We start from the raw sequence: 18,071 nt of genomic DNA, 5'->3' as shown, positions 1-18,071 counted from the left end.
CTATACCCATCTATACCCATCATCCCTCAACGTGGCCCTCAGGTCAATTTTTTTACACATCAATTAATTGGAAACATGAAGAAAACATGACGAAAACTGCCATGAAATCACGAAAACCAGAAATATGTCCACAATAATATTTGATCACTGGCATAATGTTGAGTTAAATTTGAGACATAATTGACTTGTAATCGCTTAATGTGGCCCCTCTGGCAAGTGAGAATTAAATGAATGTGGCCCCCTTGCTGTCACCAAAGTTGCCCATCCCTGCTCTAGATTGACAAATCCCAAAGTACATTGCGTGGCGCGTGTGAACCCTCTTGACCAAGATAAACATCTTCGTGTCGTAACGTCGTAACTCGTGACGTGTGACGTCATCAGGAAGTGTGGACTACGCTGCAGAACAGAAACACACACCGAACGAGAGAGCTCGTTTGTGATGAACAAGTCTGTCGTGCAATAGGGAGCCTGTGCACAACATAATAACCTCTTTTATTTCGCGGACTTTTTAGGGTTTTTTTTTTATTTATTATTATTCGATGTCAGGAACTTTGGGGATTTATTCTCCTGAGTTTAGCGCATCGGTTCAACAACTCTGAAGTAAGACGTCTTGAGTTCATATCCAGCCTTATGCTGCTCTCCTGCACTGGACATTATTGCACCACCCTTTTGTGACCATCGATGTCTGTACAGCATTATACTTATGTTAGGACTCTCTGATTTTTGTTTTTGTTTTGACTGTTTCGTTTAAACCATCGTCGCTTCTGGTTCCCTGCTGAGCTGACTGTGATGGCGTGGCACTCGCTGCTGCTTCTTTTGTCTGTGTAATCTGTTCGCCAGGAGCGAATGCTGTGCATGGACAATCCGGATGTAACAGAGTCATAAAGAGGGACACACACAAAAAAAAAAAAAAAAATAGTCTCCGTTGAGTCGGTGACGTCGCTTCACAACTTCTCGCCCTTCAGGTGTGTGTTTTTTGGGGGGCAAGCTGAAGATGGAAGATGAGGTGTTGGAGCAGATTCTGTTCGTGTTTAATAAACTGGTGACGTGGGTCGCTGCTGGGGCCATGGTGTTTGGTGGCGTTGTCCCCTACATCCCCCAGTACAGAGACATCCGCAGGACCCAGAACGCAGAGGGGTTCTCCACCTATGTGTGCCTGGTTCTCCTAGTGGCAAACATCCTACGGATACTCTTCAGGTGACGAATTCAGACCAGCTTTTCGTGTGTGCGTGTGTGTGTGCGTGTGTGTGTGCGTGTGTGCGTGCGCGTGTGCGTGTGTGTGTGCGTGTGTGTGTGTGTGTGTGTGTGTGTGTGTGTGACAAAACTGCATTAATAACCCTTTTTTTTTTTTTTTTTTTCACATTTTGATATATTTACATTTAAGTCTAACCCTTGAACTTTAGCTGTTTCTAGAATCATGAAATTATCTTTGACATTCTGCTCAAATGAGTGTATCAGAGGAGCCTCTCTCGCATTGCAATTCAATTGAAGTTTGGTTTACGTTTCTTGCTGCATCTATCGAAGCCATGGATTACTTTAAGACCAAGGAAACGAGCACGCACACACAATGAACCCCAAAAAAAACTCATATTCAGAGCGGAACGACAAAGTTCAATGGACGTGCTAAGTAAATATTTTCTTCCATCAGACTCCCTCTGCTGCATTGAAGACACCCCACTGAGAATGTTTCACTTGTCTAGTATCTGCCTGTCATGTTCGCGTGTGCTTACTGAGTATTTGAGACACTACTTGAATCATGCTTTGCAGTAGGAGTGTCCCATCTTCTGGGAGGCCAAGTTTGCAGCTCAGTGCGTTATTTTACGAGGCTGCAAAAGTATTCTTTTCAAAACAACTTTGAAATCAAGCATGTGAAGTAATGACTGCACTTTTCTTCTCACTTTCACTTGTTTTTTTTTTATTCTTCAGATTTGGCCGCTACTTCGAGACCCTGCTGCTTTGGCAGAGCATCATCATGATCACCACCATGCTCGTCATGCTGAACCTGTGCACCAATGTCCGCACGGCCACTGAACTCAGCACCAAACGACGCTCCTTCATAGGTCAGAAACCCCCCCTTCCGCGAGGCCTCTTTACTATACAGACAGAACGCAGCGCAGCTTTTTGAGTGCAGCCACAAATGCGATGTGCATGGAAGAGCGAGTGTGTCTGTGGGAGTGACTGTGTGTGAGATTGTGTTTGAGTCCGACAGCAAGTGAGAGACGTGTGTAGGAAGGTATGGGATGAGTGTGTCAATGAAGTTGCGTAATAGTGTTTGTGCTGTGTGCTCATACTTAGTGTGAGTGACCATGGTCCACTCTGTGGGCTCGTGTGTGGAGTTTAAATAATGATGCAAAACAAATTAAAAATCATAGCTATCTACTTCACCTCTGTTCTCACAATTAAACAGGTAATCAGCTGTTGAAAATAATATCACTCAAAGCACGTTTGCATTGCATTCCTTTTAAACTTGTCAAAACGTTAAATCCTTTAATACAATCTCTGTTATTTTAAAGCTCCTGTGAGGAACTTTGGGGTTGTGTCAATTTAGACGATCCCTATGAAGAGCGGTGGGGATTTATCTCTACTTCTGATCTTGTCCTGTACCCCGTGAAGAGCCTTTTCACACATTCACTCCTGAATATTTCTCGAGAATTTCACGACCGCCCCTGAAATTTCTCCTGATCTGGTTGTTCTTGCGCACCTCACAGCGAGAGACTGTCCCGGTTGGACGGGATGAGGAGGAGGGGCGGGGCTTCTCCTGAGGTTAGACACGACTTGGAAAGAACGACGTGGAAGTGGCGGGTGAAGCAAAAAAGAGTCCGTTAGACGACACCGTAAAAGATAATATTTGACACCAGGTGTAGTTCGACTGAATCACAACAGAAAGAGCAGAGAAGAACTTCCCGCTGAACAGAAAACATAATGCAGCTGTTGAATTCCTCGTACAGAGATCGTAACGGTCACATGCATAAGGTCTGTGGTTGTGCAACGATCGCAGGAAATAAATGTCACCACCCGCTCTCTCTCTCTCTCTCTCTCTCTCTCTCTCTCTCTCTCTCTCTCTCTCTCTCTCTCTCTCTCTCTCTCTCTCTCTCTCTCTCTCGAGGGGAATTCTCCTGATTCTGCATTCTCACATAAGCTCGCTCATGACTTTCTGCAGATAGAATACGAGGGGAAAAAAACTGGATAAAGTCAGAGTGAAAAAAAATGGCTGTTTGTGTTCAAACATGCAGCTCTCCCTGAAAACTTAAGGAGTTTTTCAGGAGTTTTGTCAAAGTGTGAAAGCACTATAATTAAAACCTTCTTTATTCCAAATGTCTGGTCTGCAACTTACAATAAATCTTTGGCAAAGAATACTTTAAAAAAAAGCTGTCTCAGCAGTGATCGCCTCGTCTGACACCCCATGGTAAAATGAAATAACTATAAGAAATACTTAACTTGTCTTTGTTGGACTCTTTTGCGTTTGTAGGTCATAAAGAGGCATAATTATTGATTTCAGTCTTTACACTGGCTCAAAACTCCTCACAGGAGCTTTAAAGATTGATTGTATTGAAAAGTAGCAAAGCTTTAAAATCACTGCTGATCTTCAAAAACGCTTCAGTGAGCTAAAAGAGAAAGCAATGTCCAAACTGCAAAAGTAAAAGTCCAGTACATAGGGTACCCCATGCGTTCTCAGGTGGCTGTTGGTTGCATGGACGTACAGTGAAAAATAAATAACCTGTGGCTCACCGAAAATGTCTTTGCTGTCACTTTATTGTGAGCAAGTTATGCGTTGCGCCTGTAGCTTCCTCAGGTCCACCCAGCATCACGCTGTTGGGCAAACCTCAGGAAGCTACAGGCAAAAACACGATGTTTGGTCACAATAAGGTCTCAAAAGTGTTTGTACAATGAGGACATTGAGCAGGAGTTTGCATCCAATTTTTGGTTAAAAAAAATTCAATATTGGGTGTGATGTTATCATCAATCAATCAATCAATTAGTCAATCAATCTTTATTTGTGTAGCGCCAACTCATGACAAGTGTTAGTGAGACACTTTACAAAAGAGCAGGTAAAAAGACCTTACTCATTGTTATGTTACAAAGATCCGGCCTATCCATCATGAGCACTTTAGCAAAGCAGCGAAAGTTACAGTGGTAAGAAAAAAAACTGCCTTATTAAAAGTTAGAAATCTTCAGGCCAGATCCCCGGCTCATGAGGAAACAGCCCTCACAGCCAAGACTGTGCCGAGGTTGAAAAAGGGGATAGGGGGAGATGACTGGAGCAACCCTAATTCTCTTCACCCAATTACAGCAGTTCATGAGGTTCACATTTTAATACACATTAATATCACTGTACACGTCCATAGCACACTATTTTGGTTCCCCCACACAAAAATAAGATTAGCATTACAGAATAGATTAAAAAAAATAAATAAAAAAAATTCTCACTTATCACTAAAAGCGACTTTTTGATCCAGTAGATGTCGCCCTTGAGCCCCAGCATTAAACCAAAACCAACTGCTGTTTGCCGACGTCTCCGCTATTCTGCAGCCTCCGCTCTCCTCCAGCAGCACAACTCCAACCCCTCCCCGCTCGCGATCACACGAACGAGTCAGGAATCAGAACACATCACAGTTAAAGGCCGATTAAGCGCAAGCGCCGGACAAAATGCTCCTTTGCTCTAGCCTGTGTCCTGCATTGTTGTGTTAGCAGGCTAATGTTAGCACACTTTGGTTAACTCATAGCTTCATATTTCACATAGATTGACTGAGATCTAAAGACACTTACATGATATCCAAATCAGCAGGGAGTATGTTATTCTTCTTTTCTCTAGTCCTTGACTAAAACACCTTTATACTCAAGGCCGTCCCGTCCATGTCAACATGATGTAAACACAGCTCCGACAACAATACAGTTGGCGGACTCATGCGTCTCACTAATTGTAGACACATTTCATTTATTCTGTATTTACGTGTATCACAGTTAAAGTTAATAATAATAATGAGAGTAAGTGTAAGTGAGGATGCTTTGTTTGATAATGACCTGCTCAACAGAATCGAACAGTTCTACATTTTTACTGGAGAACCGAAAACATGTGACATTGCGTCATTGTTTTCCAGCTTCAATAAGAAAGAACCAAAAACGTTTCCAACTGTTTCCTCGGCTAGCACCACTCCCTCATAGTGAGAAGTCTATTTGAGAACATGTTTTTCAGGTCGTTCAAGAGGCAAAGCCACCAACGTGAACAACCCCCCCCCCTTTGACTAGACAAATTCACATGAAGCCGAAACATATAGTGTTTGCTTAATAGTCCAACTTGTTTTCATGTCTATTTTCTGCTCATATATGTCTTCATAATGCGGTAACAGCTGTCCATGAACATATTAGTGCCGAGCAATATTGATAATTATACTCATCTTTTTGTTTCCACGTTGAGATTTAAAGCTTTTGATGAAACTACAGACAGAAGTGCAACATCCCAACGCAGGAATCAGGGCGTCAGAGGAACACAAAAAAAAAGGCTGGGAAACGTTTGTAAAGTTGTTCCCACCAAATGCTCTGTCATTAGTGACATCACAGATCAGGAAATCGGTAGTTTGAGGAGTCGCCACCTGCTGAATAAGGCCCAGAAATGTCCAAGACTGTATAACAAAGAGCCGGTGTAACCTGACACCTAAAAAGGTCATCTGTGGCTTTTCAGAGAAAATTAAGAGAACCAAGTTTTTGCTCTCTCTCTCTCTCTCTTTCTTCCTTTCCCTGTTGTTTTCTTTATTTTTATGTTTATTTTTGTCTGTAGCAACAGACAGTAAGGACGAGGAGATCAGAATCCCTAAGAGGCTCTTTTTGGGTATGTACAGAAATGACTGTGTCTGCCATGAAACATCAGTTTTAGTTCATCTTCCACTCCATCCCTGTGTTCTTGTGCATGCTGACCCAGTGTGGCTCTTCCTCCCACCCAGCCAACACTAACTGATGACTAACTCCAGCTACCACATGTTTGAATGAAGCATGAGCCCATCTCACTCGCATGTCCTGTTTTTGCACATGAAACCTGTTTACTGTCCGGACATTGTGTTTACAGATGTGATGTGTTTGATGCATGTAACGCTGCACACTCAAGGGGGGAATTCATAGGGATTTCAGCTGCTAATAGCTCCATGGATTGTGCATCGAATGCGCCTGCTATGTACTCTGTCTCAAGGTCCAGATCACAGAGCATATTGCATTAATATTCTTTGAGGGCAAAAAAACGCCCATAAAGTTGTCCTGCTCCGCACAGTTTGCTCTTGGTCTGCGCCTGATTGTGGAGTTGAGTTGTTAGCATCTCCTCCCTCTGCTGTACGGAGTTGCCCTGCGCGCCTTTTTATCCTGACAGATCTGTCCACACGTAGGCCTAGATGATGAGCTGGATGGAGAGGGGACACCTTTTTCCAGTTTGTTGTGCAGCTAAAGCTCTGCGGATGATGCGTGTTTTAAGCTTCACCAACAAAGCGTCCTCTCTGTAACGAGCCAGCTTGAGCAGCTCGGATGAAATATGGAAAAAAAAAAAAAAGTACTTACTCGTTCTGCCTAACGACTCGTACAGTCTCCACACGTGTGGACGAAGTGTGTGCATATTCAAATTGTAGAACTTTGAGATTTCCGTCACGTTCAAATGTAAAGTGCGTTATAAATTTAAAAAAAAATTATTATTATTATTGCATATGTGAAAAGGGAGCCCTTATTCTAAATCAGTAGTAATGTTGAAATGATTGGAAATGACTTTTTTTTACAGATCATTTATTTTGAAGTCATACAGAGGCAGAACTGTCCTGATCACTTGAAACTTACAGGTGATGTCCGATATTTAAACAATGAGTTGGCGCAGTTTACGCCAACTCTCAGCAAACAGTAAAAGTGAAGCTCTTACTGCACATTGCTCTTCTTCGCACTGTTTTTGTGAGCTAGACCTTTTTTTTTTTTTTTTTTGCAGTGCGGCTCATTTGCATAAACGTTTGCACATTTTGACCCTAAATGAATGCTTCATCAATTATTGCAAACAGCACAGATGCAAAGAGACACTATTTGCTCTGCAGCGCAGGTGAAGCGGGCGCAAAAGACGAACAATCCTTTTTTGAATCAGGCCCTCGGTTCAAATTAGGGTAACAAAAAGAACACTGTGTGGATGTAATATTGCATGTATCATTAATGTTTCACTTCTAGTAATTGTCTGTTCATGAGGGAATCAATAGCTTGAGGACTGAACTGACATAGACTAGTTATTAGTTCTAAAGGATTAACAGTGGACTAACCTGCTGTTAGGACTTTTAAAGCAACTTCTTGTACTTCTGTGATCTTTCTGCTTTTGTGTTCTGAGTTGATTTTTTGAAATAAGCTCTCAAAGCCAATGTGTTTTTCATTTGTGATTGATAATCTCAGACTGATGCATGCTGATTGTAATCGTCCTTTCTAATGTTAATGTGAAGCATCTCTTCAATGGTGGATTCATGCATCCTGTAAGGCTATTGGCTTGTAATTGATTGTCTGCTAACTTGCATTTGAACTTTTAAACCACACTTGGTTTTTAGCACGTTGCCCTTCTATTAGAGATGTGTTAAGAAATCTGTTGCAGAGGGAGAAAAGCTGCAAATCATTGCCGTTAGTTTTTTTCTGTGTGCTCTGGGTGTGCTGATGTAGTTTTAAGTAAGCATCAAAGATCACACCCAGGTTCTTTTTTCAACATGAATTACCAAGGAACAAAAAGAGGACAAATATGTCACATAAATGGACAGGATCAATAATATTTCAGTTTTATTAGAGTTATATGAATACAAAAAATAATCTTTAAATCCATATTTGGGTGATACAGCATCATGTCAGCCCTGGAAATAAATAGGAATGAATTTCTATATCCTATCCATTGGAGCAAATGTGTCTTTGATACAAACCTGAAATACTCCAAAACTCACCTGAGAGCAGTACGAGATGAAGCTCTCAGCAGTATCAGCCATTCTTTAAGATATTTTTTTCACTCTGAGGACAATATCTGTGCCGTGTTCCTGTCTTACAACTTAATGATTTTTTTTCTTCAATATTTGTTTGTGTCTCCACACTTTGAGTAGTCATAAGGCAGTCTTCTCAAGGACTTTAGCAATAGAAGCGCAATCTGAAATTGGTTTGTTATTACCGGCCGGGTTCTTCTGGATCAAAAGCCAGATTCTTTTAATTAGTGGGTTGCACACAGGCAGACTTTAAATAACCTTGGACACAGCTAGAGGGAAAAGAACGGTTAATTATCAAGAGTGATCAAGGTGAAGTCACATCCATTTTCTCAGAATGATATTTATAAGGAGTCACATGTTCAGGGTTTGTGGTGCTCCTTGTGTTCAACATCTGCTCATTTAAAGGAACTGTTTAGTAGGTTTATATCATAATGGAAGTATTAACATCTACAACCCATTTTCCTAACAAATCTGGATGTTGTGCTAAATGGAAATAAAAAGGAAAATGCTTCCTAGTTTAACTGTTTTGAAAATCCTCCCAAAGACAACAAATCAAATGTTGAAACTGAGTATTTATAGTGTTTTTTTAACGATTGCAAATTTTGAATTTGATGCCAGCAGCACTTTTCAAGATCATTAGGACAGGTTAATGCCAGGTTAATGGGGGGGGGGGATGGCATGGACGAATTATCATGACCACAGGCCCTGGTCACAAACTTGCTTTCTTTTGCACAATATCACAGGACAACTCACAACCACACAGCACGTATTCCTGTTATTTATTGTTTAATAATACTACAACCCTGCCTGGGCTCTTCACAGAAATTAAATAAATGATGGAACGTCTTGTTGACTGGCCGTTCCCTGAAAAACCACGAAAAGCAAGATGGTTAAGAATATTTAGTCCAATATTTTGATAGCAAAAATGCACCGTAAACAAATCTTTGGGCAAGACTCCCATTTACCAGCGTCCTGGGTAATTGCTGGGCCTTAGACACTTGCCCACTTTGCCCACGGGTGGGGGGGGGGGTCTTAGGAGACCTGCTTCTATCATTTTGAGAGTGGGGAGTTTTGCTGTTCTTGCTCAATGTAGGATTTTAGCTGTTTATGTTGATTGTATAAGTTTATTGATTCCAGTTGAGTTAGCTTATTTAACTGTAGATTTTTTTCGGCATTTCTCAACTTTTTGAGTCTTTTGCTGCCACTGTCCAAACTTTTTTTGAGTCGTGTAATGGGCACCAAATTCAAATTCCACATTATAATCCCCCAGCCTCACCCAAAGAAAAGAAAATGAAACATGTCAGTTTCAACTTTTCACAGGTTTTCTTTTTGCTACTTTTAATCATTGATGGGGTTTCAATGTTTTGCAAATGATCACATTCTTTTTTACATAACATCCCAACTTTTTAAGAAGCGTTCTTGATGTAAAGTCTGAATTGAGGTAGACGTCACAACAATTAGGTTAGTGAACGGATGGTCAAACTCACCAGCATTTCAGTCCTTCATAGCAAGTCAAAGCATCTGAGGGGAATTATTGATGGTAGAGGTTGTTTGTTGTTGACCATGGTTGTCTGTACTATAGGCAACAATGTAGTGTAAGCCACTAAAAAGTCTATTCTCCCCTCTGTTGTCCAGAGCACAAAGCACTAGCTAACAATCCAGAGCCGTCTTTTCACAACTTTGATAATAGCTCATGTTTCATCTGAGAGTACTATGAAAAGCAATGTGTTTTATTACTCACCATTCAGGGACCAAACTCAAGTTAATCAAATTCAGCTGGCAGTGATTCTGCTTCCATCGGAATCAGATGGCCGGCACATAAATCCTAGAAATCTCAACCATCTGTTGAGCCAGGTCTGTGTGAGGAGCCAGAGAGATGTCCATAAGAATGTGACGCCTGACTCCACATGCAGTCTTAAGAAATGGTTCTAAACAGCAAAAAGTAGCTTTTCTGTAGTTATGTTTGCGCACTGTCTTCCAGTGTTTTCTAGATATTGTCAAGCTTCCTGATTTCATGAATTCCAAAAATACTAATAATGTTCGGTGCAGTGGTTTCCAAAGTGGGGGTCGTGAGATGCCCTCCAAATTTTAAATGATTTAAAATGGCATATTTTACCGCTAATTACTGACACTGTGTATATACACGTATATATATACAGTTTATGAATAAAAGAGTCACATTTAAAATAAAACCATGGGAAAGTGAGAAATAAGCTGAAATAACAATAAAAAAAGCAAAAATCTTAAAATGTGAGTTTGCACATGAATGCAACAAAGCAGCTGTCTGCTGTTTACACAAAAAAAAAAAGCGCACACACAGACATCACCTATGTGTCTGTTATCTAAAATGTGTACATCCAATCAGTGTTACGGTCCCCAGTTTCTAGCACCATTTTTTAAATGTTATTTTAGGGTCAAAGGGCAAAAAAGTTTGGGAACCCCTGGTTTAGTGCAAACTGTAAACAATCAGCAAATACAGTATAGACACAGCAAAGAAGAAGGTTGTTATTCATCACATTGACACTAGATGGCAGAAGAACAATAATATTTGTACAAAATGCACTGTGTACACCTGGCTCAGTGTGTTATATTATATCACAGATTCTCCTCATGGGATGCTAGATGGCTTGGTATTTGATGGGTTGGTGATCCCAATTTTATCGCTTGGTTGTTTTCAATCATTTTAAGAAAAGCACAATCGGTGTTCACCAACGTGACGGTTTGTGTGGTCCAGCTTGTGTGTCTCTTTCTGGCATCAGCTGTTTTTGCCCACGTGTGGAGACTGGCCAGAGGCTCCAGCCTGTGTGAGCAGCCATCGATCAGTGAGCTCTGCCAGGCATCATTAGAACTGACAGGGAACCATGTTCTTTGATCGCAGCTTTGCTGGTCTGTGTCTGCTCATTGATCAGTTAATGGAAATATCAAACGTAAGTATGTAGTCGTCTGCCGCTGACGGATGGCATGAGGTAGGGAGAGAGGGAGATCTTATTGTGAAGAGAGGCTAATTTAGACACCGCATCATTTAGAGGCCTGCTGCGACAGTGGTTGGTGTCCTGGCTGATGCAGCAATTGAAAAGCAATTTACAGAGAGCTAACGGGCTATGGAGCAGCTGACACATAGTGATGTTTGTGCACAGATGTAAGGTGGACCAGGTTCACATGAGGCGTTCTGCGGTGACTCACCATAGTGTTTAGTCAGCAGGACAAACTGTCAACCTGTATGTTTCTCTGATTGTTCGTTTTGTTCCCTTTGTGTCCCTCTGAGCCTTCATCCGAGCACATTTTTTGTTCTCATAGCTGCACAGCGTCATTATCACACCAGCCACTTCCATCAAACAGCTGGAGATTTGGTTCTCAGAAAGAAAAAACACAGGGTGGCTGACATTTCACAGAACTTCCTTTTCCTTTTTCTAACAGGTCGACAGTGCTGCGAACAAAAGGCATACTTCACGTTGTGTGATTTTTGCATGGGAGATAAACATCTTGTAATCGAGAGCACACATAAGTTAAGGAGCTGCCTGCGGTGCCTCAAGCACAGTGACATAACTGGCCACATCTGTGCTTGGGCGCTTTGTTCTTTTGTTGCAGGTTGTGTAGTGAGGTTATTTTAATCAGGAGCTCAGTGTGATTCGTAAGGAAGACTGCCTACAGATCAGATCATTTGGCTCTGTCAGAATCAGAAATGTTGGTGATCACTCAGGCGGAGGTAGGATGAAATATTTGTCGAGAAAGTTTGGTGTGAGCGGGAAAAAGTTTCATATTCTGGAAGACCCGGAATAGAGCACTCTGACAGCCTTTCTCCAGTTGCATATAAATGAAAATGTGTCAGCAAGTGAACCATCAAACAGGGCACCGCTTCACGATTAAAAATTCTGTATGCAGACTTTAGAGCGTCTGTGTCTTCAGACTCCGGGGTTGTGTGCCTGTTTGTTCTGAGGCAGCACCGCTCTGTCTGTACTCTGTTCCATCAGCTCAGCTTAATCCTAAAATGTGTTTATGATATTTCAGCTCTAGATCAGCAATGAAAGAAAATCCAAAAAAAAAAGAAACTTGAAAAGGTTCAAGCCTTTTTCAAGCAATTTACTTCAGGGGCAATTTCTCACCAGGAAAAATACCCTCAAAGACGCAGACATGTTCAGAAGAGTGGGTCTCAAAGTTGAACCCTAATACCAATAAGAATGACTGTTCCACTTATGATACATTTACACACAGTGCTGCCATGAACATGCCGTCACATACCAAGGTTTGGTGAAAGTACATCACAGAACACAGAAAGGCATTTTATTCTGGATGCATTTTTTGTTGTTTTTGTTAAACTTCTCTTCATTTCATCCGCACTCTGATTCATTGACCTGCTTATCTAACTACTAGAGGTGGGGGAACAAATCGATACAGCATAGTATCGAGATATTTTGTGTGGCGATATTACTGTATATCGTCTCATGGCCGCCAAGTATCAATATTTTAGAAAAAAAATGAATCATGTTGAAGTTGGATTAGAGTGAAGTACCAACATTTCAGATTGTGAGGTGCATGCAGCCTTTTACAGGGTTTAACTTTTATCAGTGTCGGTCAGTCTGTGGGCCCGACTCCCATTGTGTAGAAATAAAAAGACTGAGACTGTTTTTGAATTTGACAAAACAGTTCTTGATTTAGTTTGATTTTGTGGACAAAATATGCTGTTAAAAAAGTTAAATCACAACATATATTGTATCGCCATTCTCAGGATATCGCAAAAGGTTTAAAATCGCAATAATATCGTATCGTGGGGCCTCTGGTGATTCCCACCCCTGCTTACGCTTCGCATATGAGAAGAGTCTTCCACAAGCTGAAATGAACAAGCTACAGTCGCTTTACAAGATTATCAGATAAAGGAAGTTTGATACAGTAAAAAATGATACTCCAATGGTTTGTCGTAAACTTCTGCACTGTAAAGCTTTTTTTTTTTAACAAGTGCATTTCCCTTAAAATGTTTATTTTACAATATGTTAATGCCTCCCAAACTAGAACACAGCATTATAAACTAATAGACATTATAATGGATGCAAGACTTTGGTTTTCCAAATAGAACAAAAGATTCCATGTTTTATTTCTTTCCTACAAATTGTAAATGTCACCTCTGTGTCAGTAAGGTACCTGTTAAAATGATTTTAATCAAATCTGCAGTTATCTTGATCCTGTCACAGTCATTGTTTGATCCCCCACAACAGATATATTGGTCTAATTATGCTACATGGGTAAATTGCAACACAAGAGATCCCTTTTTTTTTTTTTTGCTTTGGCTCATTGCTCATGCTGGTCCCATGGGGGTCTGTATCTGAAGCTTCAGTGGGTCTGTCAGCTTAGAATAAATCACTTTATCCTGTAGGTGCAGTTTTTACTCTCCCTAAGGGCGGGTGCAGGCCTAACTTTTTGCTTCAAACCATAAATGGTGGAGCTACAGCATTTAGCCTCGGCACAGAGCAGAAAGGTTGCTGTGCTGTGGCTTAGCCAGTGGAAACCTATTAGTCAGTGTAAAAAAAAATATATAATTTGAAAATTCTTAAAAACTGAATCTTGCTTAAATCTTCGGTTCCACTTTGCAGGTGGTTATAGATGTATTTTATCATAATTATCTATGCTTCTCTCACAGAGTGCATTTGAGTGACAGCTAGCTTCTATTCCAAACGACACGCATATAGACTTCTCCAAGGCCTAACTGAAGTTGGCAAAGAACTGTTGGTAAACTGGGATTGAAATCACAGACTCTGACCCGAGTCTTCCTACACATGTACCAAAAACTCTGTGGGACTTCAAACTGAGCTGTGCACAAGACGTTTGGCCACCACAGGCAGACTATTGTATGCTCCAGCTCCAGTCTGTTCCCACACAGCGCTGCAACGGCTTCTGCACAGCACAGGGATTAAAGAGGAGGAGGAGGATGCCCGAAGGTACACGAGTGGCTCAGCAGGAAGGGGTGTATGGCTGAGGAAGGGTACTTTAATAAACGTCCTTAAGCAGTCAGGGTTAAAAAAAAGTGTGACACACCTATACCGTATAGAAGACATTGCTCTTTTCATTTTCTGCTTCACAGAGTTAGATACAGATTTCCGTGTGTCTTTAAAGTGTGCATACAGGATTAAGAGATGATGACAACACAGCACTGGCATGAAAGGAGTGCAATTAGTAAAACATGAGGCTGGGACGAGAACTGCACAAATATTTAAAAAGCAATTCATAATTACAAGGTTGCCTGTTCTTCGCAAAGTCCTGAGCTACCAAATGAGGTTGCAGGTTGGGCAATTTATGTTTAATGAAATCACAGATTATATTTCATGCTCTATCTCTCCTCCACTCCATGACCCTTGACAACAGAGACTGGGGAGAGAAAGTATATCAAATGTTTGTATTACCTGTAAAAGCTAAACGGAAATCTGGTTGCTAGATTACAAACTTTGCAGTGACATTCAGGTTACATTCTGTGATTTCTGTACATCAGTGAATCGGGATATTTATCGCATAATTTATTTATTAAGTCATGAATAAAAAGCAGTTCAAGGGTTCAACTTTAGCCTTTAATAAATACAACATTGTTCTCTGCACTTTTGAAAGGCGCCTGCTTGCACTACAGCTCTAACTGACCCTTACACCTGAACATGCCCTGACATACGCTGATGAAGAACTTAAGTTTTAATTCTGAATAAATAAATACTCAAATATGCTTTCATGCTTTGAATATATTTTCATTCTAAGCTTTGATTCAGTTAAGGGAAGTGTTTAATTGGGTTTCTGTCCTGTGGGGTCAAGTGCTTAAAACATCTAGTTGTCGAGTGTACAACTTTAAGGAACTGTTTTAATCTCAAACACCAAATTACATCATTCTCATGTTGCATTGTCTTAAAACATGTTAAGCTTTACACCATCATACAAACAAATGAACAAAAAACGCATTCATCATTGTTACGGCTGCATTGAATTTAGCATGAAGATCCAATATGTAAGATATCTACTGATTTTAAATCATAAAATGACCTTACTATATGATCATACATGAAGGAAACATTCTATGTTTAAGTGCTGCCTTCTCCTTCAACAATTCAGCAGCCAGTATGTCCTCCTCCTAACTTTGAAATCCATTGCGGAATGGTCTGTTTTTCTTTTGACCAGAGAAGTAGGCGGTTTTACAGCACATCTCGGTTTGCCAGGCAAATCCCAAACCACCAGGTGTTGCAGCGATGGAAGTGGGCAAGCAAACTGGTTCAGATAGAAGTGATTGTACCCGGCCTAAAAAGCCTCAGGTTTTTTTCTGATCAGCTCCACGAGCAGAAACGTGGTAAAGCTAGGATAAATATTTGAGAGGCTTTTGAAAATTGGAGAGAGGTTAGAACGCAGAAAGGTTCCAAAACGGATGCAGAGCTGGCTAAACACTGAAGCTTCAGTGTCCGTGACATGGCAAACTATATGGCTCTTTGGAGGAGGGGACTCCAATGTTTCAATTTGGACTGCAGTGCCCAATTTGAACGCTAATTTTCTATGTTTAAAACAATGCAATCTCTTGCGAGATTGAGCGATAGTATGGATATTATAGGACATCAGATCATATTTCTTACCTAGGGAGCCGCGAGAGAATTTGAGGGATCACGGTCTAAATTGTACCTCAATTTGCACTGATTGGTGGCAACATGACAGTACCGGTAAACTGGAGCCTCATCAGATAATCTCCTCTGAACCCTACTTTACATGTTCAGTTTTGTGTTTAGTGTAAGGCCTTACATGCTTTCAGGCAGTGTAGGAGTAAAACACTGCTATTTTGCCTCTGAATGCTTCGCTCTGTATTTGGCTGTTATCAAGCAGCACCAGCCTGGTGCTAGTTGGCCCAGATTCAGTCCTCTGGCCTTGCTGCCAACAGGGCTTCAAAGCCACACCAGGCATCTACAGCCACAACACCTACAGTGTAAACGCTGTCATACAGTATACACAAAAGAGCTCTCAAAGGATATTCTTAGTGTTGATTATACTTGGAACACAAACACATGCCCAGTAGTACATTTTAAGAGGTGTATCCTTGCCTTTGTCAAACACAGCTTTGTGTTGCCGTCCCACTTAGTTGCAAGGTTTTGACAGGAGAATCTTGGTGTATGGAGTGCGTGGTGGTTTGACAGAAGGCTCTGACCTGGTTTCTTTTGCTCTTTGACATTTATTTATCTACATTTATGGGATTTGTTTTAATTCGTCTGCCAGCCAGAATGTAACAATTGGATCTGCTCATTATCGCAAAACCGGTTACCCAGCATGCATCTTGCCAATAATATGCATGCTTGTATATTGTCTAAACCGCTGATACTCAACCCGAGGCTCTCGAGCCGCATGTGGCTCATTCGGGACTAGTTGTGGCTCTTGTAGGGAAAAAAATCCGAAGTAATTATTTAAAAAAGGGAAACATTGTCAGCTGAAATTAGTCTTTGCAAGTCATGTCACTGTGTTTCCCACACATTTTAGGAAAGAGGTCTTTTTGATTGTGGCTCTTGCAGAAATATTTTTTTGGTCAGTGTGGCTCTTAAGTCTAACGAGGCTGAGTACCACTGGTCTAAACCAATCATCCTTAAAGGTAGCTAGGGGCCGTCCAATATGGGAATTTTCAGCCTGATAACGATATCAATGTTAGGAAGAGAAAAAAATCTGAAACGATACTCGGCCGATATCTTTCTTAGATCTGTAAAAATAGATTTACACACACATTTTTTTTGCGATGATCCCTCAGATGCTGTTATCAAACAGGAAACGATATATAATGAAGACAATGTGGTCACTTAAATGGAAAGTAACTTCGCATCTACGTGCATCACCGCTTGACACTCTAGTGTAATACAATAAAACTCAAATGAAATGCTTTTTAACTGGTGAGTAAATCAAGTAATATCAGAGTAGATCTGCAATTACATTAGCCGATGCTGAAAGTCACTGGATATATGCTAATATCGGCTGCTATTATCGGCTGGCAGATGAATCGGTCAGGCTCTATTTGTAACATCATAAACTTTTAAGTCAAACAGTTGTATTCTTTACCTTCTGATTTGATAGAGTCTTAAAAAAGCAGATTTGTTATATTTAGCCAAGTGGTGAAGTTATTCCAAACAATGCCTCCATATTTTTTCATGTTTTGCTTTATCCACTGTTGAGGCTTTCCTCTGGAGTCCTATGCATGGCCTATCCAGTGGGCCTCCTTTGAGCGCTCAGATGTGCCTCTTAGATAAAGAGAGCCTTATTTAACTGTCGTCAAATGAATCAGCTTTATTTCATTCGAGGCCTGTACAAATCCCATTTAAGATACAGCAGCGCAGAAAACATCTTTCGCTCTCAGCCATAATTAGATTTCCATGATAAAATCTTCCAGTGTCCTCATGCTCAGACATTAAACCAGCAGCTACATGTGTGCTCCCTTCTCAGACCCATACTAAACAGAAATGCTAAACGTGTTAAAGAACTTCGAAAAAAATGCCTCCAAGTGCTTATTGTACCTGTTTCCTCATCGGCTTGTGGTTAAAGTTGTACCTTAGGCACCCACTGCTTCGGTGTGCAGCCCTGAGAATACTATCATAGTGTGATTAGTATTGGATCAGCGGCTTATTACAAGAACCCAGGGTTGTTGTGCTCAGAATCTTTATCTCACTGTCTCATCTTGTGAAACAACACACACACGAGAGATGCCAGGGCAAGAAGCAGGGTTTAAATCATTCAGCAGTGTCCAGATCTCGAACAAGCCAGGTACTACCATGTGGGAAATACTATCACCCTGGCTGACTCCTCTCCTCCCTCGGGTCCTATCACCACGCTCGCTTTTTCTCACTAAGCTTCCTCCCTAAGGTACTTGAGGTTAAAAGCTTCTGTTTCTGCGAGATCTCAATGAGAAACAGATCCAGAATCACGTGCAGCTTAGCTGGCCTATTTGTGGAAGTGACATATTCTGAATATGAGGAGAGTATTGTGGGAGTCATGTGAAAATTCACAGCTTAAGTGTGAAGTTATAGTTTAGGGGAAAAAAAACACAATATTAGAGTTTGTGCTTCATTTTACGAAGTAAACACAGACAAGAGAGAATAGACGGGAATAGTGGTTCAATATTTCCTGAAG

General features: G+C 41.0%; 1 protein-coding gene across 2 annotated transcripts in view; it reads left to right on the top strand.

The window, feature by feature from the left end:
* Positions 1–394: 394 nt before the first annotated feature.
* The window catches only part of slc66a2 (solute carrier family 66 member 2), a 37,650-nt gene continuing 19,973 nt past the window's right edge, over positions 395–18,071 (top strand). The window contains exons 1-3 of one of the 2 annotated variants that reach the window (XM_020644118.3): positions 395–1,197; positions 1,927–2,060; positions 5,777–5,827. In XM_020644118.3, coding sequence (XP_020499774.1) covers positions 995–1,197; positions 1,927–2,060; positions 5,777–5,827 — 388 coding nt within the window. In that variant the 5' untranslated portion in view covers positions 395–994. The remainder of the gene's footprint in view (positions 1,198–1,926; positions 2,061–5,776; positions 5,828–18,071) is intronic. The other variant, XM_020644119.3, reaches the window with a different exon arrangement.

This window comes from Labrus bergylta, chromosome 19, assembly GCF_963930695.1.
Source record: "Labrus bergylta chromosome 19, fLabBer1.1, whole genome shotgun sequence".
NCBI classification, from domain to species: Eukaryota; Metazoa; Chordata; class Actinopteri; order Labriformes; family Labridae; genus Labrus; species Labrus bergylta.
Note: the sequence above shows the minus strand (reverse complement) of the source record. Positions and strands in the feature narration are given on the sequence as shown.